General features: G+C 43.8%; 1 protein-coding gene across 4 annotated transcripts in view; it reads right to left on the reverse strand.

Annotated features, from left to right (window-relative positions):
* Nucleotides 1-21,979, reverse strand: part of LOC138259314 (cytochrome P450 2B19-like) — a 566,037-nt gene that overhangs the window by 56,190 nt on the left and 487,868 nt on the right. For 2 of the 4 annotated variants that reach the window (XM_069206940.1, XM_069206942.1), the window contains one exon: nt 12,348-12,489. The exons of 1 other annotated variant lie outside the window; for it this stretch is intronic. In XM_069206940.1, coding sequence (XP_069063041.1) covers nt 12,348-12,489 — 142 coding nt within the window. Of the gene's footprint in view, nt 1-12,347; nt 12,490-17,498; nt 17,619-21,979 lie in introns of those variants that run through there. One more of the 4 variants, XM_069206944.1, reaches the window with a different exon arrangement.

Raw genomic sequence — 21,979 nt, forward strand, 5'->3', positions numbered from 1 at the left:
GGGACTTACTAATAAATCAAATATGCCAATCATGGATAAGCCAATTACATACACATTTTGTAAAGGAGCACTTGCACTTTAGCACTGGTTAGCAGTGGTAAAGTGCCCAGAGTAACAAAAACAGCAAAATCTGAGTCCAGCACACAGCAACAACCTGGGAAACAGAGGCAAAAAGTTAAGGGAGACCACGCCAAAGATGAAAAGTCTAACACATATGTATTAGTATATACCTCTAAAAGTGTGTGTATACCCGGAGAATTAATAAGGTTTACAGTCGAGAGGAGTGGTAACGCTTCAACTAATGTTTATCTGCGTGGCTACCTTGCAATTATGTTTATAGCTTAGAAAGCATTAGGGTTTAAAAGTCCTTTTTTTTAGTCTCTTCTGTACGTAGGATCCCTTATAGCTAAAGATTTCCCCCAAGGAAATGGATGACCTGCAACATGGTATATGTATCTAGAGATTTACAGTTCAGTGAACCCTGTCAAAATCCATCCTAAACAAAGATGGCGCGATTTTTTTCATTTCGACATAGGTAGTAGGTGCTGCCTGTAGGTATGTGACCTGGATGGGAGTGTGTGTGGGGCTGAGATGTGCATATCTTCAGTTTTTGACCAAGTTCTCCCTTGTTTTGTTTCTCCACCCCTGTGCTCTTTTGTCCTTTGTGTGCATCAGCATCATCTGGCGAGGGAGCAGGGGCACTGGTGAGTGGGGATGCAGCAGCCCGCGGTTCCAAGGAGGCAGAGTCAACGGCCGCCAAGGGGACCAGTGGGTTGGAGGGGGGGAGGAGTACCACGGGGGAGGCAACTACCACTGGCGGCAGTGACTCTGATACCTCGTCCGATGGGAGCTCCCTGGTGGTGGCATCTTCGTCAGCGGTCATGGTCGTGGAGGTAAATGGCAAGGAGCAGCACTGGCATTATTTCCAACTCTCTCCATGTCTGCGTCAGCGTGTTCTGTGTGCCTCCGGTGAGTGTGTCCTTTTATGTTTTTCATTTCTGCTACGCTTTACCTGGCGGTGGTTCCCGCCCCAGAACTGATGGTGGTCTGGTGATTCATTATTTGGTGGGCGGGTAGGACCTTTCCAGCAGCCTGTGGACGGCCTCCTCCGTCGTTGTCGGGACTGCAGTAATGGCGGTGTGTGGATGGACAGCTACTTGTTTCTCATTGGCTTAATTATCTGGCGGCCCGGACCACTAGCCTGTTGGTGGTAGTTACCGCCACTGCCGGCGGTGCGGTGTTTGCCACCATGTTCATAATGACCACCTAAGTCTGTTACCCCTGAATGACACCCAAGATGCCACACCTGCTAGTAGAGATCCTCAAGCTGAGGATTCAGAAGCTGTCTTTTAGAAAGTGTTAAAATGTACAAGTGTACTATAGAACGGTTTAGCGCTACAGAAAACTACGAGGAATTCTGGTTTGTTAACCTAGACCGTATAAATTCCTCTGATCGTGGTGTTTTAGCCATGCACCAAGCTGTACAAACACTAAGAGAAAGGTTGTTACACGATGTGGGTCCTAATGATTACTTCCATCTGTGTTTCCAGGGGCAGGGTATTTCAGTCCTTTGTTCACATGTAGGACTCCCAGGGATGTGTTTGATGCTGTGGAATTTCTAGTGAATCTCTGTAACCTGTTGCAGAGTAAGGCAGAAATTGTAGCATACAGTACCTTTAGAGTTATAGCCCTCATTGTACGGGGCCGCGAGGATGGTGTTTCCAGACCTTTAGAGAATATCTTGTATATTCAGATCATTGGTAAGAAACAACGATGGTTGCTCAATTTTAACATAGGAACAACCAACACCTGTCTGGCAGCCTGCATAGTAGGGTTACTGTTGGACCGCACTGCATCCGATGCTCATATTATGTCAAGATCTGTTGAAGCCCACAGGGCTCTTGAAATACCACACAACAGAATGGTCAGTTTCGGGGACCTAGGGCTTTTTGAGAACTATTTTGCCATTACGGTGAATGTTCTTTACCACAATGGTTCAAGGAAGTACTTCACAACAGGGGAGCGTGCGAAAAACAAGACCATTTATGTTCTCCATCATGAAAACCACTTTTATGGTATTTTGAACCTGAAGATTTTTCTAGGAGCCAAGTATATATGCCCCCCCACTGCAACCATATCTACAACACACTGACAAACCATCAGTGTGAAATGCACTGTAAAATGTGCCAGAGGAATGTTTGTATTGATGTCACTGAGCAGAAGGTCCAGTGTTGCACGTCTAATCTGTTTTTTCACACGAAAACTGCTTGAGCATACATACCAGACTTGCGCGTTGCTTACCTAAAATAGACTGTAGGGCTTGCGGGCGTAACGCCCTCTATGAGCATAAATGTAAAGGCATGAAATGACTCAGGTGTAAGGTGTATTTTCAGGCGGAGACAGAGCACAAGTGTTACATGGTTAAAGGGGTCCCTCAGACCAAAACTGAAGACTACATAGTGTTTGATATAGAGTGTACACAGGGGACAGGTGTACACCAGCCTAATTATATTTATGTTCATCATCTAACTTCCAATGACAACTGGGAGTTTGAAGGGCGCACATGCGTGAGGGACTTCCTCATCACTTTCACGCAGCCTATATTCAAAGGGTATTCTAAGCTGGCTCATAACTCAAAAGCGTACGACTCCTTTATGTTACAGATTATGATTGGTGAAAGGATGGCTGTAGAACTCATAACACATTGTTCCAAATTGATGCTGTTAACGGTGGTGCCTTTTCAAATAAGGTCATTGATACCCTACATTTTCTACCCATGAAATTGAGTAAATTACCCAGTCTTTGGTTTCCCAGGTTGCAAAGGTTATTTCCCCCACTTTTTCAACACATGGGCCAACCAGAATTATGAGGGTCCCATTCCTCCACCCTCCAGCTACAGTGTCGAGTATATGATGCCTGCTGAGAAAGAGAGCTTTCTACAACGGTACGGTGAAAATAACTCATTTTCAAACTGCGTTGAAAGCATACTGTCAGGCCGATGTAATGATCTTGAGAAAAGCCTGCAATCTTTTCAGAGATATAGTGATAGGGATTACCAAAAAGGTGAAGGTTTTGAAGCCCAACATGCCCCAGACAAAGATTGTAGAATATATAGACCCCTTCCAGAATATTTCACGCTGGCTTCTATGTGTATGTCTATCTATAAACACGTTTTTGAAACCACACAGCCTCGCCCTAGTACAGCCAGACCTGTATAATGGTAAACAGAAGCGCTATTCAACCTCCTCGATCCAGTGGTTCATGTATATCTCGGACATAGAAAGCATAGCCATTCAACACACTTTATATAGTAGTGAATACCGCTTGCGTCCTTATTATCTTGACGGTTATGCCATAATTCATGGTGGGCCAACTAACATTGAATACAACGGGTGTTTTTACCACTGTTGTCCTCGCTGTTACAAACCCCATGAGTTTAACAGGTTGTTGGGCACAACGTTTGAGCACCTACACCGTCGCACACTGATGAAGGCACAATTTGTTAAAAACTACGGCTTTGTCATGAGAGCCCTTTGGGAGCATGAATGGTTAGCTATGTTAACAACAAAGGTTGAGATTGTATCTTTCATTAAGAGTCACCAGTTACCAGAGCCTATGGAACCCCACGATGCCTTATTTGGGGGGTGTACAAATGCCATACAGCTGTACAGGGCTGTGAGAGCTGGTGAGAAAATACACTATTATGACTTCACAAGTCTGTATCCGTTTGTGAACAAGTAGAAGTTATACCCTGTAGGTCACCCAACCATCATATACAGGGACTTTAAGCACATTGGTGAATACTTTGGGCTCATTAAATGCCAAATCTAACCACCCCAACATCTTTACTTCCTGGTACTACCTTACAGAGTAAGATAGTAAGCTAGTAAGATAGTAAGCTGATATTCCCACTATGCCGTACATGTGCTGAAAGTAAAGAGACTAGCGTGTGTAGTTACACTGAAGAGCAAAGGATGCTGACCGGTACGTGGTGTAGCATTGAGGTACAAAAGGCTCTAGGGAAAGGATACAGGCTTGGTAAAATACTGGAAATATGGCACTTTGAAAGGACAATAACACAACTCTTTTCTAACTATAACAACCTATTTCTAAGAGACAAACAGGAGGCTTTGGGGTTTCCAGAGTGGTGTGTTGATGAGGCCTCCAAACAAAAGTACATAGATGACTACTGCACTCCAGAGGGTACACGCTTGAGACCCAAACTGATCGAGGTCAACCCTGCCCCCTGCCAGTTAGCCAAACTATGCCTAAACTCCTTATGGGGGAAATTTGCACAGCGTACAAACTTGTATGACAGATCCTGATGAGTTGTTTAAGTACCTTTTTGCCCCTAGTTATGAGGTGCACAGTTGCAAGTTTATCGATGATGAGATAGCCGCTCTGTGTTGGAAGTACACTAAAGAGTACCCCACAACGTGTAACAATATAAACATCTTCATGGCATGTTTCACAGCCGCTCATGCCCATTTAGAGCTTTACAACATGTTAGATAAACTGCAGGACAGGTGTCTGTATCATTATGCAGACTCTGTTATATTTGTGAGTAAAGTAGGTGATGAAGACCCTCCATTAAGCGATTATCTAGGGGATTTGACCAGCGAACTACAAAAGGGCGAACCCATAGTGGAGTTCACCTCATCAGGTCCTAAAACTTATTCGTATAAAACCTCAAACAATACTGTATGTATGAAAGTCAAAGATATCACCTTAAATGTTAACAATACAGTAAACATCAATTTTGATAGTCTTAAGGACCTGGTGAATGAATACGCTATGTCCGACACCCGTGAAAATAATAAAACAATTGCACATCAGCCTAGCGTAGTGCGGTACAAAAAGAGGTGGGAAATCACAACCCAGCCTTTATATAAAACATTACATGTGGTGTTTGATAAGAGGATCCTGACTGAGGACTACAAAACCCTACCGTATGGTTATTAAAAGGGCATTAAACTCTCAAATCCCCACGACTATGGACACCCGTTTGCAGCATCCGTTCTCCTGCATTCTAGCTGGTCCCTCAAATTGCGGTAAAAGTTATTTTATAAAGCAGTTGTTAGAAAATGCACCCCATGTTCTATCCCAAAACCCAAACAATATTGTATGGTTTTATTCATGCTGGCAAGATCGTTATATGGAACTATCCCTAAGGTTCCCACACATCAAATTTATAGAAGACAAACCTGGTAATCTCAATGATGAAGAGTCCTGCTGAAAGCTGAGTGTCCAGGGCATCAGGGCTGAAATTCAGAGTACTCTCAATGTATGCCCTATATGCGTACATGTTATCACTCGGTGTGATAATCCGATCCCCGAGGGTGATGTCCACCTGATTAAACATGGTTGCTACGGGATAAGCAATCATCTCCACTTTATCGTCGTTCTCTATGTTGGAACCATCCGCTTTTATAATTTTACGGATGAGGTGCAGCAGCGTATTGTTGAGATCCAGATACATATCTATGGACCCTGACACATAAAACTCTATCGGCGCTAAAGGTGTTAAAGTGGCTAGCGGTGATACCGTCATGAAAAAACAGTTTTCGATGCTAGTCTGCATGGGTTTAGGGAAAACAGGTCTAACTCCGATTTAGCGCATTCACCCGATGCACAATGTACGAAAGCCATGCTTGCACAGCCATCACGTTTTGAAAAATATTTACGTTAGTGCCCCTTCTCTTCCTCTTCTTTGTAGGTCACTTAGTTTGTGAGCAGTTTTTGAAGACCAGCGTCTTTTTTTTATATGGGCAGGCCGACCCCTGTGCTTTGAAGCACCTCTCTTCCTTTTAAAGCATGTGCGAGACTTGTACAACAACCCCGCTCCTTCTTGAGACTGTTTATTCATAGGTCCGAAAACCGCAGATGTCACAGAACCCACAACGACCTGTGCAATGTTCGTAGCAGCCACTTTGACTTGCGGTTTTGCAATTTCGTGGCCTCCTCTCAAGAACGGCATAGCTTTTCTAAACAAACTACAGAAGAAAACCCCCAAACCAGCCCCGTATGTAACAGGGGCAACTTGGAAGTACGGCAGTGGGGCTCAGTATCCAGCCTGGTGTCTGTAATAAACACTACACATAGAGGGGTCGCCGTATGTTTTCATAATCACCATGCTGACCCGTTAATAGTCACTGTTGCCGTCTTAAATGAAGCTTAACAATAACTTTCCTGTATTAAAAGGACACCAGCTCAGCCTGATCGTCATAGATCATGATCGTACTGGTGTCAAAATGTTTTTTAGAAACTGATACCTAGTCGGGTTTGTTGTATTGTATATTAACCTTTGTGTTATTTTCACCCTGCACCTGGATCCATCTTGGCAATTGGGAATAACTATCCCCTATCCTCTGCAACTCTACGATGTCGTTCTACACATAGAGTGTATAGAAACCGCTGTTAATATTGGGGCACGACTGGTCCGGTTCTATTTGAATTCTGTTATGTTGTACTGTCCCTAAAACTCTTCTTAATTTACCTGAACAGTTAAACACTGTATCGCGACTTGGAGCTTTAAGAACCTCCTTCCGTCTAAAGTTATCTACCAATAGATAAACATTTGTGTATGTTTCAATGTTGCCTATAGATTTGTTGATGGCATCGACCACTGATGCAACTGTAGGGTAAAAGCCTAAAGGAAATCCTGCGTGGATGCTCAAAGGGTCCTGCTCATGCTTTATATTAAATTCGGCCTCGAGCACTGAAAAATTGTTCCATGTTCGAGGGTATGGATCTCCGTTAGGGAAACCTCCCAATCCCCTTTCAGGTCTACGGGTTTAGCCAATTTCACTGTATAATTAGAAATGTCATTGTCAGGAAACATGTCCTTTGAGGTGTTGGACAGCAGCGTAATATAAAATGGGGATGTCTCCATCTCTGTGTCTACAACACACCATCATACTCACACAACCTGCACAGAACTAGCCAATACACAACTTGTATTTCTCGGGCCACCGTCGCCATTTGACAAAATCCTGCTGGATGGCGCCGCTACCTTTACTTTTCAGAATCTTTTCAACCCTATACACCCTGTGTGGATCATTAGGTACATTCTGTAGCTCCTCCTTGTAAAAGACACACAACACATTTTCCCCATCATAGTCCTTTAGCCTCTAAATATATACATCCTCTTTAAGCTCCACACTTTTCCACTATAAATATCTTGTCACTAAAAGTCTGTAGGTAACCCTTCGTAAAGACCTCTTTTAATTTTGCAACCCTAATGTGGTCGACTTCTTTTAAAAGTGGTTTCTTTACACCTGCGGCGATCCGATTCCTGTACACAGTTCTCCACACCTATAACAAGTTATCTGCTGTTACATTTACGGGTGGCGTTTTGATGGTTCTGTCGTAAGTGGTATTATAAACGTCTATAAAAGCCTGTAGAACATCCACATATAGGTAAGTTTGATAGGCCGTAAAATATCTCCACATCTTAGATGTTAATGTTCTGTTAAAACATTCTATAATGGCAGCTTTTACCTCAGTGTGCGTTACAAAATGTTTAACATTGTGCTGTTTTAGTAATTACTGAAACATTCTGTTTAAAAACTCTTTTCCAGGTTCTCTTTTGAGATGTTCGACCTTTCCTGAAGATGGCTTTAAAGTCATCGCTCACTCTGCTCCCACTTTTAGCGAATAAGGCTTCTGCATATGCGTACTTAGATAAGACATCTATGACAGCTAATATATATCGAGCCCTGTTATTGTGTTTTGCTAAATCTTGAAGACTGATTATGTCCATCTGCAATTGACAATCTACTTGAGCATTAAAGATTGTAGGTCTTCTCTTAAACCGCTTCCGGGCGGGCTTATGGAGTGAATATGCCTCTTCCCCAGATAACCACGTCTTCACCTGTGCTCTGTTTACCTGCTCATTTTCAACTAGAGCCCTTCTAACCAGTGCTTCGGTACCGCCAAAGCTACCTACACCACTTGTATTGTAATAAAGCTTCCTTAACCCGCCGCCATCGGACATGATATCAGCTATTACAAGCCATGAAATGAAAGACAAATGTTTTGTGTGAGGCCAATTTATTAAAAATAAAGAATATTAGCACTGCATAAACATGACATACTTTACAGTTTATAGCTATTGGTCTTATGGGCGGCATTTCCGTACAACATGTTGACTTTGCACTATGCGTACATATTATGACACATGCTTTGTACATGACTAGGACCCCCACCGCTACTCGGTCTCAACGTAACCAGTTTTGCTATTTTTATACATATACACTTGATAGCTCTAGACACAACTTCCCTCTCACCCCTCCTATAACTTTGTACACTCAGGATACTGATAGCATTCATAAGCTCATACATTTCTAGATCTGACAATACAAAACCCTTATTTGTGAAATAATCATCAGTCAGAAGCTCCAAAGCTGTGACGAACGCGGTCGTCGGCAAAAGTCTTAACTCACACATACACCCTTTATACACGCTCCAGTACTTATCCGTTGTAGGCATCCATGCGTTGATACACCATCTGGTTATACATTCAGGAATGTTGCACAGCCCTGTAGCTGACGTTTCAGAAATGTTCAGATACTGTAGAGTTACAAGTGTGTATTTCAGCTATTGTTTCTTTAAGCAGCACATATACCATTCTGGCAATGCATATGTATACAGGGTGTAACTCATAGACATCTTGCACTGCAACACTCTGATTCTCGTCCTAAAAGTGAGTAATTATGTAACGTTAAATAACACAGTTATGGCCCGCTACCCTCGACCTCTGTATTTTTTAAAACAACTTTCGTGGGGATAAAGACCCCTTTCTTCTATTTTTATAATAAATATCACACATTCATCTTTCTGTGACCCTTTTTAGCAATCTTTTGTCAAAATAGGTACACATCCCCTGCATATGTTCGGGTTTTGAGCAGGGCTCGCCCACGTATCGGATCTCATTGACCACTGCTGCCAAGACCTTAATCATATCAGTGTGGACATATTTCTTCATTGATGACAACCCGTACACCACCCTTAACAACTTATATACTTTGTGCGGGTCTAACTTGCTACATATGTGTTGAATTGTTCTTGCTGTGTACGACTCGTATAGACACTCGTGAGACTCCTGCTGTGGTTCGTTCATTTTATGCCCATAACAGAGGTTATGATAGTGACGTTTAACACGTGTTCACAACAGTCGCTGCAAAACCTTTAACAGGCCATATGGTGTCGTAGGGTATGCCGGGAGTTTCCTTTTCAAAATCGGTGCTATTGTAGGTGCAAACACATTTCTTAAGCAGCTCTTTGTTCTGGCTTGTTATATTTTCAGACTGTCTGGAACAGGATAAGCAGTAAAAATGTACATTGTTAACCTTTAGCGCAGACCTCTCTAGCGCATCTCTTTTTGCAGTTGTTTTCTACGGTTCAAACAGAAAGAAAATGACAAACTATTAGTTAAAAGTCTGCTATCAGCATATACATGATAAGTGTCAAGAGAGTTTTTTTTTTTTTTACTAACCTCATCATTTTCGCTACACTCTGCGGCTGCTCTTAAATCTTGCGAGTCGCATAGATCTATTGGTGTATAAGTGGTGTCAGAGTTTACACTTGCCGGATGTACGACTGCCTCAGGATCAGGGTCCTCCTGAAAGCCCATATCTTCATAGGCTGGCGAATTCGGTGGTGCTATACCTTCTTCATCATCTTCAGTGTCGAAGAAGTTGATTCCATCATTTAATTGGTCTTACGAGGCTTCGCTGCTGCTGCTGTCAGCCTTAACAGGGGATATTGGTTGTGGCAAATCCTTGAGGCTGAGCTTTTCAAGCCGATGGCAAAGTTCCTCTTGAAATCTGGTAACGTCAGAACTCCCCTCTTTATGGGCAGCCGGATGTACATTCTCATCCAACACCGAAGGAGTTTGGGTCCGATAATATCTATTGATAGTGTTCTGGGCCCCTGAGGCGGCTTTTCTGGTGAGAGGATTGTATCTCTCCATAATGCCCTGACAACCTATTTCAGCTCTGGTTCATGGTTTGGCACACAGCTCTAGCTGGCTCCTTGTATGTATTCAATGGTTCAAAAAGGGCGTACTCCTCTACAACACATAGCGTCACATGCTTTCCTTGATGGCTCTGATACGCTGAGGGGTTACACGTAATGCTAGCCATGTGTCATGACCTTTGCAACATTTGTCCAGCCCCTCTTTTTAGATTAGCCAACAGTGTGGAGGTTAGGCCTTACATTTCCAATGCTCCAACCTGTGAGGAGGGACCCAAGCAGCCACTTGGTCCTGAATGTCTGACATGTCCAGACTTGTAATCTTAGGTGCAGAAACAGGGTGCACACCAACAGGGCCCCCATTTTACGCAACCCATAGACTTAAACACAGGAGCTAGGACCCTGGCACATGACTAACACGTGACCCCATGATGTCACAACCCACGTGACACCCCCTACACCTACGTCAGTTCCGGGGCGGGCTCTCAGGAGGACTGGAGTTCCTGGTAGCGGATGTGACGTCATTTCTGAGGGGGCAGGACAACTGTCCCTTTGTAGTTTGATGAGGAAAGGTATCCCCCTGTTCTACCAATGTCTGATATTTGACTCTTTATAAGGACTTTGTTACTTGATTTTACTAGTGAAAAAGTGTCACTCAAAATTTCAAGCTTTAGATAGTCGAATGTCACTCATATGTATATGAAAACCATGGAAATTGTACACATAAGCAAACTGAAAACGTGACAGCGATGTATGCTCCGTTGCTATCCACAGCAATATGCACAGACAATTCGTGGGCTACCATGCCTAACGCAATTTAGGATGTATGAACCAAGCGGGCCTCAAGGCACCTGGGCCACAGTTTGTGCAGATTCCGATTTCATTTCACAAGTAAATAATCGTAAAGCGCTTATAGGGCTACGAAACATAAACTTTGCAAAGGGCAAAATTTGAATAAATGCATTTTGGCAGCAGGTCCCTGCTTGCGTAATAGCGTAAGAAGCAAATAGGGTTTAGCTCCAGTCCAAATTAAACAAGATTTGTAAACCAGAGCAAAAAATTAGCTTAATGTCGGTAACCTGAAACGAATCATAGTGTTGCACCCACTGTTAAAATGCGAAAAAGTTAAAAAAAAAATGTAAACATTAAAAATCATGTGGATTTGTTATTACGATTTTCCATTGACATAAATCTTATTAGATAAAAGGTATTATTTATAGTCAGAGTAGGTGTTGCATATTTCTTCTGGTTGCAACACAATCCGTTTTCTCCTTATTTACCGTGATGCAAATTGTTCATGGAATAGGAAAGGAGGAAAATTTGGTTTCCTCCCTGCTACATTATTTAAGCAACAAAAATGGTGCAAAATTGCATTTGGTCCATTCTTGCATCAGTGCAAAATGTTTGTAATCTGGCCCCACTGAACAGTGTGCAGACACCCTTCATTGTCCGTAGCATTTTGAACTCAATATAGCTTCTGCTAGAAAGTATCGGCAAGCAGAAGAAGTTCTTACAATGTCTTGGCAAAGTCAACAGATCTCATTCTGGACATATTGAATTTTCCAAAGCAGTTAGTTTACTGATGCCGATGCAGTACAGCATGTGAAAAGCAAAATGCTTTATGCGGACGCTGCCTAGCATTGGTAAAACAAAAAAAGAAGAAAAAACAGCACTATGATGTGACTGTTATCGCAGGAAGAATCATTCAGTGCTCCATTTTTTAATTTACTTAACCAATATGGTGGGCGCCACTTGGATGGGTAAATAATATTTATTTTTTAAGTGTAAAACAGCTAAATAAACATTTTAAAAGGGCTGCAGGGTGTGGGGTAACTGAGGAGTGGATAAGAGGAGCAGATGGCGGGAGGAGGGACAAAGCATTATGAGTGAGACAGGAAGATAGGGGTGGAAGAAAAGGACACAATGGAGAGCTAAGGAGAAACATATGAGAGAGCAGTGCATAAACGAGAGAGCAATAAGTAGTGTGAAGGAGTTTGGGGGAAGAAACATACAAGGAGAGAAAGCAACACACAAGGGAGAGACCAACTCGGAGCTGGGGGACTGGTAGAAGGGAAGAAGCACACAAGCAAGAGAGCTAAAAATCACATGCACTCATAGAGAGTTCCTTAAAAGTGAGCGCTGATAGGATACAAGTTAGAAATTAAAAAGAATAGTAAAGACACTATGCTCTAGGGAAGTGACAAACACAAGCAGAGGAAGGCAAGCCATTCAATAAGCAGAAAGCAAATGAGAGTGATAATAAAACCAATAGATAATAAACAATGAGTGAGCCGTTCGCTCCCTGTAAGTTAGAAATAGGTCATTTGTATCCAGTCACCTTGTGCTGCCTGGCATAACATTAATTTTGTTACCTGCAGAGAAAGGCATGAACGCAGCTCGGTTACGCAATGCCCCCTTCTCATCCAGAAAATGTGCTGGGTTAAACTCTTCAGGGGTCTCCCACTGCTTGGGGTCGTGCAGTACCGAGGTGAGGATTGGGATGACTTTTGTACCCTAAAATAACAATGTTGCAAGTTTATGTTTGTACAAAAAGCTTTTCCAGGGGATGTACACATGATAAGCACCCAAGGAAAGTACTTTTCAAATTACATGCCTGAGGCCTACAGAATATAAATTGTAGAGTATTCTCTGATGACAGGCATACACTATGTTGTATGTCAGAGTATCTAACATAAAATGTCAATTTACCACCATTGCAAAGCCAAAACATCTACTACCAGAATATCTTAACGGTAAGCAAAGATTTATTACTAACTCTATATATGTATATATATATATATATATATATATATATATATATATATATATATATATATATATATATATTTAGGTTAAGATTTTACACGCACAAAACCACAGAAATTCAGCTGTTATACTTAGAGTTAATTCAAGTAACAATCACTTGTGCCCTTAGGCAACTAAAACATTCCCATCAATAAACTTACTGCAAAGGTTACAGTTATATTATCAATGATGACATAGAAGATGTCATGAGTAATGTAATATCTTGGGTAATTAGCAGTGCATAGTGAAGGGCCAAGTTATAGTTACCTTAGGGCATGAGTGATGATAACTTGAAATTACGCTAAGTATAACAGCTGAATTTATATGGTTTTGTGTGTGTAAAATCTTAACCCAACTACGATGTCCCTGTGGCCTTTGTTTTTTTGACGTTAAGTAGGATGCCCAATGCAATGAACATGGGGGGACGGGGGACAACTTTGGACACAGGGCCTGGCTTGGCATTGTGCTCCCCCCACCCAAGCTTACTGCTCATAGCCCCGCTCCTCCTTGCCATCCATTGTCCAAATCCATGCTTCTGCTCCCTCATTACAGCCAATATGGCCATTGTTCTGCCACTGCCCTTCCCGCCTGCCCTGAAGAGTTAGCTTGTTGCCCCATCCACCTCCTCCCTACCCTCTGTTGTCCGAGTGCAGCCACCAGCCCCCTCCCTCCTACCCTGCATGGTCCAGTGTGCTGCCACTGCCCTCCATTTAGTTTGATGTCCAAGCCCACTCCTCCTGCCCTCCGTTGCCCAATTCTATGCCCCATCATTGCTTTCCTGCTTAGCCTCTGTGCTTAGCTTGCTGCCCTTACCCTCCTTCCCGCCTGCCCTTCAATGTCTGTGTGCATTCCCCTGCTCTTTTATTTTTGTCCACCATATTCCATGGAGCTGCCATTTCCCTCCTACCTATTCTGAGTCTTCTGTTGAGCTGCCACTACCCCTCCCAATTGCCATGCAAGGTCGGATGGATGTGCCTGTCCTTGCCAACTTTACCCTGCCTTTCCGAGTTCCATGCCCTTATCCTCTCCCTCCTGTCCTCCATGATCCATTTTGCTGCCGCTCCCTTCTGCCCTCCATGCTCTGTTGTACTGTAACTGCTCCACCTGCCTGCCCTGTGTGGTCTGTTGTAAAGCCCCTTTCCCTGTCTTCTCTTGTCTGTATCCAGCTCCTACTCCTCCCTTCTGTCCTCCATGGTCCTTTGTGCATGTCTCTGTCTTCCCCCCTCTTGGCCACCATGGCAGTTGTGCTGCCACAAACCCTCCCGCTTGCCATGCATGGTCTTTTGTGTTGCCATAGCCCCTCCCATCTGCCCCGGGTGGTCAGCTAGCTTCCCCTGATCCCTTGCCACCTTCCCTCCATTGTCTGTTTATATGCCATTATTGTCTCACTGTTGCCATCCATGCTATGTTGTGCTTCCGGTGCCCATCCCACCTGTCCTCCATGGTCAGCTTGCTGTTCCTGTCCTGCCCTATTGCCCTCTGTTTTGAATGTGCAGGCCTATATCCCCACCCTCCTGCCCCATCTGGTCTGTTGTAATTCCCCCGCCCCCTCCCTCGTGCCCTTCACGGTCCGTTTTGCTGCAACTGTCCTTCCGGTCTGTAGACTATGGTCAGCTTGCTGCCCTTGCCTCTTTCCCTTCTGCTCTCTTTTGTCCACGTTCATGGCCCTGTCCCCTCCCTATTGCTTTCCATGGTCCGTTGTGCTGCACTGCCACCCCGCCTGCCCAGTGTAGTGTATTGTGCTGCTGCAACCCCCGACGCCTGCCCTGTAAGGTCAGTTTGGTGCCTCAGGCCATCTCCCTCCTGCCCTCTGTTTTCTGAGTCCATGCCCCTACCCCATTCCTCCAGCCCTACGTTATCCAATGTACCATACTTAACAGTGTTAGCGCGTCAGAGCCTTAATAAGTAAACTTACAAGGAGATGCGTTTAGGTCGACAAACCTTTGGACCGCGTTTGGAGACTTCCCAGTACAAAGTATTTTCTTGGCATCATCAATCAATAAATCAATACACAATCAATAATGACAATCACTAATCAATAGACAATCAATAAGAATCAATAAGTGACCACACCATGACCTTTAAGGCATGAATAACCACACCAGTTTAGTTAAGTGGTAGGATATTTATTTCCCTATTAGTAACAATCTAGTATAATTTCTGTTAATCTCAATAGCAATAAACCACATCAGAAAACACTACAACTTTGCAATCAGAGCGCAAATTAATCAAAGCAATGAATTATACTCATTCAGAATTTTAAGCACATCATTAATATGAATCAACTTAGCAGAGTCTCATTAGTACATGAATCAACAAAGCAAGAACTCAGTCATTTGTCTATTTGCATCAGATATCAGTGAACACCCTAACTAACCTCAAATTAGCATTAGCATGTTGGGCTTCACGCAAAACATTTTAGTGAACACAAATTTAGAAAACATCTAAACTAAGGCCTCTATCAAAATAGCAGTTGGTACCTATAAAGAAAGGGCAAATAGACAATCACAATTTGCATCGGATAGTTACCAATCCAACAGATCAGCAAGCAGCGTCAGTCTTCGTCCTCAGGACATCAGTTCATCAGCATCAGGCAAAATAGGACGGGGCAAAGTCTCAAGATAGCATAGTTAAGGAATGGATTACTTCCCTCAGATAGAGGAGAAGATAGTATCAAGCAAAGATGGGTAGAAGATGGTTTTCAAGGCGACAGGATAACTAAGCTAAAATATGGCAACTGGCAAAAGTCTCTGAAGAATGGCAAAGGGCAAAATGTCTTAGAGCAAAAGGAATGGCAAAAATGGATGGTTTCTTCCCAGGTCACACCGTTAAATCAAAATTGTCTAACTATTCCCTAATTCCTCATTGGATAATATTTGGTGCACCCGTATCTCTATCCAATAATTTGCAAACACCTTACTAGAATTTTCCACAGTTCACAGTTCCCATGTCACGGATTGGTTCATGTTATTGACGTCTTCAAAGGTTGGAATGTCAGGTAGAAAATTTTACAATTCGCGCTCCAGTCCGTGTTTTCATTGTCTTCTCCCAGTACGGTTAACCTTGCACCTGTTACGAATTACACTGTTGCATCTAGCAAGAACATCGCCTTGAGCAAACCGGTATTCATGAGAAATAATTTATTACGGCTACACACCCATAGCTCCTGGAAAAATACAGCTTTGTGTCCTTCAGGAAAAGCAGCACATTACACGTTAGAAAATGAAATTCAATATGAAGTCAGGCAGCTAGGCCCAAGCCCTTACTAAGCTAAAGCCCTTTCGTTTAATGAAGCAAACTCCTAACATATAACCTTAATTATGATATACTAATACAAATTAAAAACATTATTGCATATTAATTCAGAATTTATAAGCTTTTTCAGTAGTCTTCGTATACATTTGTAGCCACTCCCCGTGGGCACATTTCAAATGTGTGCATTATTTTCTATGTTAGCACAATTTCTATGTGGCTTCTTCACACAATATATTGCAAGTTGTCGTAATAATTTTGCTTATAAAAGACACACTCCAACACCTGTATTTTGAACTTGGTAAAAGGGAGATTTTGAACTTGGTAAGAGGGAGATTTTGTTAAAAAATGTTTTCCCCACTGACTTACATTGAAGAGGAGGAGATTTTAGGCAGGAGACAGATAAAATAAAGCCCTTTGGGGCTTAAAAACATCAGGAGTTTCCTGACTGAATCAGGTCTGGTGGCATGTGTGGTTGTACTGCCCCTGCCTCTTTCTTCTGCCCTCAATGGTCTGTTATATTGCCATAGCATCTCTTGCCTGTCCTGCATGGTTGCTTTGTTGCCCCTGCGCTATATAAATCTGCAAATAAGCAAAAAAATTAAGAGTTGTGCACACTTCTGCCATTGGGCTATGCTTGGGCTACATTTGGGTGATATTTATGCTACATTTGGGCTCTTTATTCTCTGGTGGCCATCTTGAGAGACACATTTGTTATGAAGCTCCCTAACTTCCTGATTTACTGCAGTATCCTCAGTACAAATGCTTTCAGTTTTCCACTTCGATTCCATCAAGACAACGTTCGGATGTGACACACTTTTGGCATAAATTTCAGAATGTTAGCACTCTAGTTGCTCATTAGAACACTGCAGTTAAGCTGGTGATTACCAGGGAGTTAGTTAGCAGTCTGCTGCTGGTGTTGCAAGTGCAAGTTTCAGTCTAAGTCAGAATGTTTTAAGGAAGTAGAAAAGGAAGATATTTGAGAACTCACAAAAAACGTGTTCTAATTGTTCTTTCTACAGCACTACCATAATTTCTATGACAAAATTAACCTCCTAGTACTGTTCCTTTCTAAATTAAATGTTTTAAGTTTTACCAGTATGATTAAATCAAGATGGCTTCAGGTGTGCCAAAGTTTTGTCATAAGTAAGATTGTTAGTGTTCTAGTTGTTCTTTAGAACACTCTAGAAGGCTGCAGTAGAACACAAGGGAATCAACTGACAGGCTGCTCCTTTTAGAAGTATATGTTTTACTGAGAATGTCAGATCGAAACAATTTCTAGCTATCGTGAAGGAAAGATTCAATTCTATTAAGGACACGGAGGCAAAGATTATGCAGTCCTTTCTCCACTTTTAATAATTACAGCAAGTTCAAAGTTCAACACAGAAAACACATTACTAATACTCCAACTCCCATGATGCCCATGCATAGTCATAGAAACCAGCAAACCAATCATGTCCATGTCTGGATATTTGGACTTATGGGCGTCTGAATGTTCATATAAATGTCCTGCGAGGGCCGTCCTTCCTCTTCTTCACTGTAGGAAGGTAAATTCAAGCAGGCTCAATCCGTATTCGCATCTCATCCTGAAAGATAAACGGATGTCAGAGTTCCAAACCCAAACCATGAAGGAACCACTCCTAAACAATGTTATTTCTCAAACTTATCAGCTGAGCAAGAAATTAATGTAATCACATACAAGTATCGACCATTCTAAAGTCAAGAACTCATGAGCAATCAAAAACCTTTGTCAACAAAAACATCTAAGATACTGTAAAATCAAAAGTACTGTCAGAAAAAAATGGTGTCACATGTAAGGAAAGTGCGTATAACATCTGTATATGTGGCATCTGCAAATCATTGTGTATCGCAATCCTGGGGAGGGAATACTGACCTAGTATGAGGGAGGGATAATCCTCGCCTCCGTGTCCTTAGTAGAATTGAAACTTTCCTTCACAATAGCTAGGAAATTTGTCATTCCATGTCAGGACCATAGGCGAGGATTATGCAAGTTCAAAGTTTACTTACCACTAACGATGCGGCTTCATGTACCGGTTTAAAGTAGAATTTCTTGAAAACAAATTCCGATGACCAGTCAGCCACATTCATGATATCTTCCAATCTACCACCTACCTGAATGGCCTTAAAAGCCATAGCACCCCTGGTAGAATGGGCACCAAAAAGGTGTATATCTATCCCTGCTTCCATCATGATCCATCTTACCCACCTGGCAATAGTGGGAGTAGAGACTGCTCTAAATGTTTTTTTAATGGTGATCAATAACTGAATCTTTCCCAGAGGTCTACTCTTGTCCGTCATCTCTTCATGTGTTTTAAAACACCTCACCACACACAGTTTAGGATGGGACTCAAAACTAGGATGAGATACCGACCTGGTATTCATCTTAGTTCTCCTGGAAATAGTAAATGTCACTCCTTTGGGGGTAAAAACCCTTGCCGATATGACCAGTGCTCGGACATCCGAAACTCTTTTGCAGGATATGAGAAACAGCAGAATTGCCAGTTTCGCTGAAATCTCCTTCCTGGAAAGGAATTGATTATCCTGCCATGATGAAATAAAATTTAGAACTTTATTGACGTTCCACAGCGCTGAGTATCTGGGTTCAGGAGGTCTGGACAATCTGATCCCTTTGAGAAGTTTACTCACCCAGGAATGTTCACCAACTGGCAAACTGTTGACCTGATTGTGTCCTGCTGTAGTGGCTGATCTAAAGTAATTAATAGTATAATAAGCAAAACCTGACATGTAAAGTTCTGCCAAAAAATTAACTATGAGAGTGACCGGTGCCCCCACAGGATCCACCTGTCTCTCGAAACACCAAAGGGCCTATCAATTCCAGGCTGGTTTATATTGCTTGATCATGCCCGGTGCTAAAGATTGTCTGATAAGGGCGTTAGTCTCTTGTGAAAGTTGAATGTCTTGCCAACGTCCCCTGAAATCCTCCAAGCCATGAGACTGAGGTGCCCCTGTGTCACTAGAGAATGTTCATGTCCAGCCGGATCTCAAAGGATCCCCGGTGATACTGGTAACTTTAGAAGAGCCATCCAAGAGAGCTACAGGAGGGTAGGAAACCATGCCTGCGCTCTCCAGATCGGTGTAATCAATACCAGAGATGCCCTCTGTCTCCTGATCTGAGCTGCTACCCTTGGAATCAAGAGAAACGAAGGAAAAGCACATCCTTGATCCATCGACCAGTTCTGCAGAAATGCATCCACAGCTTCCACTCCTGGATCCAGTCTCCAACTGAAATACCAGGGGAGCTGTGCATTCAACCTGGATGCAAACAGGTCCACTTTGTAGGGACCCTAATGTTTCATCAAGGATTGGAAGACTGGAGTCCCTGACATAGCGGGAGTTACAATCTGCCACCTTGTTCTGCTTTAGCGGGAGATACTCTGCCTTCATCGAGATCTGTTTCTGCAGGCAACAGTGTCAGAAATCCTTGGCCAGTTCCGCTAGGGCTCTGGAACGTGTGCCCCCTAGTCTGTTGATTTATTGAACCGCCTACATGTTCTCCATTCTTAAAAGGATGCAACAGGATACCTTGTCCTGCGTTAAGGAAAGGATAGCAAATGAACCCGCAAGGAGTTCCAGACAACTGATGGGCAGGTCTAGCTCCTCCAGGGTCCACTGATCACCCATGGAGATCTGACCACACCTGGCTCCCCAGCCTAACCTGCTGGCATCGGACTCTATTATCATGTCAGGAAGGGACCCGAAGATCGCCCTCCCATTCCAGGCTTCCACGTCGTCCAACCACCAAGTTATCTCCGATCTGGCCTCTGAGGACAACTCCACCAGTTCTGAGTAGGTGAAGCCCTTCCTGAGATGTGATGCTTTGAGATGCTGGAGGGCATTCTAGTGGAGGGGGCCCGGGAAGATCGCCTGAATCAACAAGGATAGGTGCCCAACTATCCTGGCTACCTGTCAAAGGGAAATCCTGTCCCTCCTGATCACCCTTGAAAGTTCCTTTTTGATCTTGGAGATCTTGTTCTCCAGGACCTTCAAGGGAGCTGATACTGTGTCTATTAGGAATCCCAGAAAGACCGTGGATTGGGACAGGAGAAGAATTGACTTCTATTTGTTAATAATGAACCATCAGGAGGATATCATCGAGATAAATTATCAACCCGATGTCACGAGTCCTTAGAATCTCCACAACCGGTCTCAGCAGCTTCGTGAAACACCATGGTGCTGGCGACAGGCTGAATGGCAGGCACTAGAACTCGTACACTTGACCCTGCCACGGAAACTGCAAAAAACGGCAATGTGGAGGGAAGATGGGAAATGTTAAGTGAGCATCCTGAGGTCCAAACGGACCAGGCAATCCCCCTGTATTAACATATCCCTGAGGAGATGGATACCCTCCATCTTGAAGTGACGGTAAACTATCCACTCATTGAACTCTTTGAGATTTATCACAGGTCGGAAACCCTTGTCAATCTTCTTGACCAAAAAAGTATTGCTCAAGAAGCCTGCCTGATGAAGTGATGTTTGAACAATGGCCCCTTTGCAAATTAGTTGCTGTATCTCTGCCTCTATCAGTTGGGAAGCCTGCAAATTGAATTGAATGGGGCGAGGTCGCACCCGTTGGGTCGGGGAACCATAGAACTCTATGTGGAAACCTCTGACTGCCTCCAGTACCCAAGGATCAGATGTAACCTGTTCCCAATTCCTTAGCAGGGACCTACGCCTCTCTACGGACATGGCGCAATTAGCATTACCGAGCAGGCAAACTGCCCATTGTGCCCACCCCGTGACAATGTCCATTTGCAAGGGAATCCCAGAATGCCTGGAGGCTTCCGCCAATTCAATAATTTTTGTGATTGGACCTGGAACGTCCAGGAGTGTATCCTGGCAGGCTCGCCAGGAGAGATCAATTCCCTTCTTAGGGCATATGAGCATATATATGGCAAAGAATGTGCACAATTTGGGGTCAACCGAGGGGGTGGCTGCCACCTTATCCTCCAGATCAGGTCTGGGACACTCCACCCAAAGGCAGGCTCTCACCTCCTTGTCTAAGGGATGCGAATTGCTTTGACAATGTAAGTCGCCACCTTGGGGTCAGGAGCCCATTCCGAAGACCTGGGGTGATAAATGTCCTTGGGGTCAAACATATCAGACTCTTCTGGCCCTTCCTCCTCGAAACTTGAGGTGGTCGTCGATGGGCACTAAGGCATGCCCAAATCGCACCCCTCCTCAGATGATCCCTCTTCATCAGAGTCACCCCCCGGATCAGTGAGAACCCTAGAAGGGATCCATATTCAGGGCAGCTGCGCGGCCACGCTTTCTGGGTATCACATCCTTCCGGCAGGGGGTGTTTTCCAGTGTTCGCGCACTCTTGCGGAAGGCCTCCCTAAGTTTGTGAAAGCCTTCTAAGTGCCCTGCGTCACGCTTCATCGGTCTCGAGGAGGAACAATTGGTAGAGGTACTGGGGCCAGCTCCTAAGTCCCCCAAAATGCCTGGGGCACTGGACACCTGGTCCATCAATTGGTCAACCATATCCTGCAGGGGTGCAAGAGCCTTCGTAATAGCTTGCAAGAGGAGTCTGTCAAACCCTGCCGGTAGGTGACGCTGTAATGTAGAAAAAGGGGGTGGGAGCACTAATACTCACCCTGTAATAGTCAAAAGGCAGCCCCCTTGCTGTGCTCTACACTGAGAGTTTCCTTATTACCCAAGGAAAAAGGCTTTATTTGTGCCCGACTGGGCGACTGAATTTACACAATTGCCCCCCCCCCCCCCCGGGATACTTTGTCAACAGCCCGAGCCTGTTCCTACCATGATGTCAGCGAGCATTGGCAGGGGTTAAGCTGATCGAGGACCGCAAGGGCACGGTCTGATCAACCCCACTAACACGGCAATCGCAGGGAGTGCGCTAGAATAAGCGTTCCCGATGCAATCGGCGTGTGCCTAACGGAGCGCGAAT

Source organism: Pleurodeles waltl, chromosome 9, assembly GCF_031143425.1.
Source record: "Pleurodeles waltl isolate 20211129_DDA chromosome 9, aPleWal1.hap1.20221129, whole genome shotgun sequence".
In the NCBI taxonomy this organism is placed as follows: domain Eukaryota; kingdom Metazoa; phylum Chordata; class Amphibia; order Caudata; family Salamandridae; genus Pleurodeles; species Pleurodeles waltl.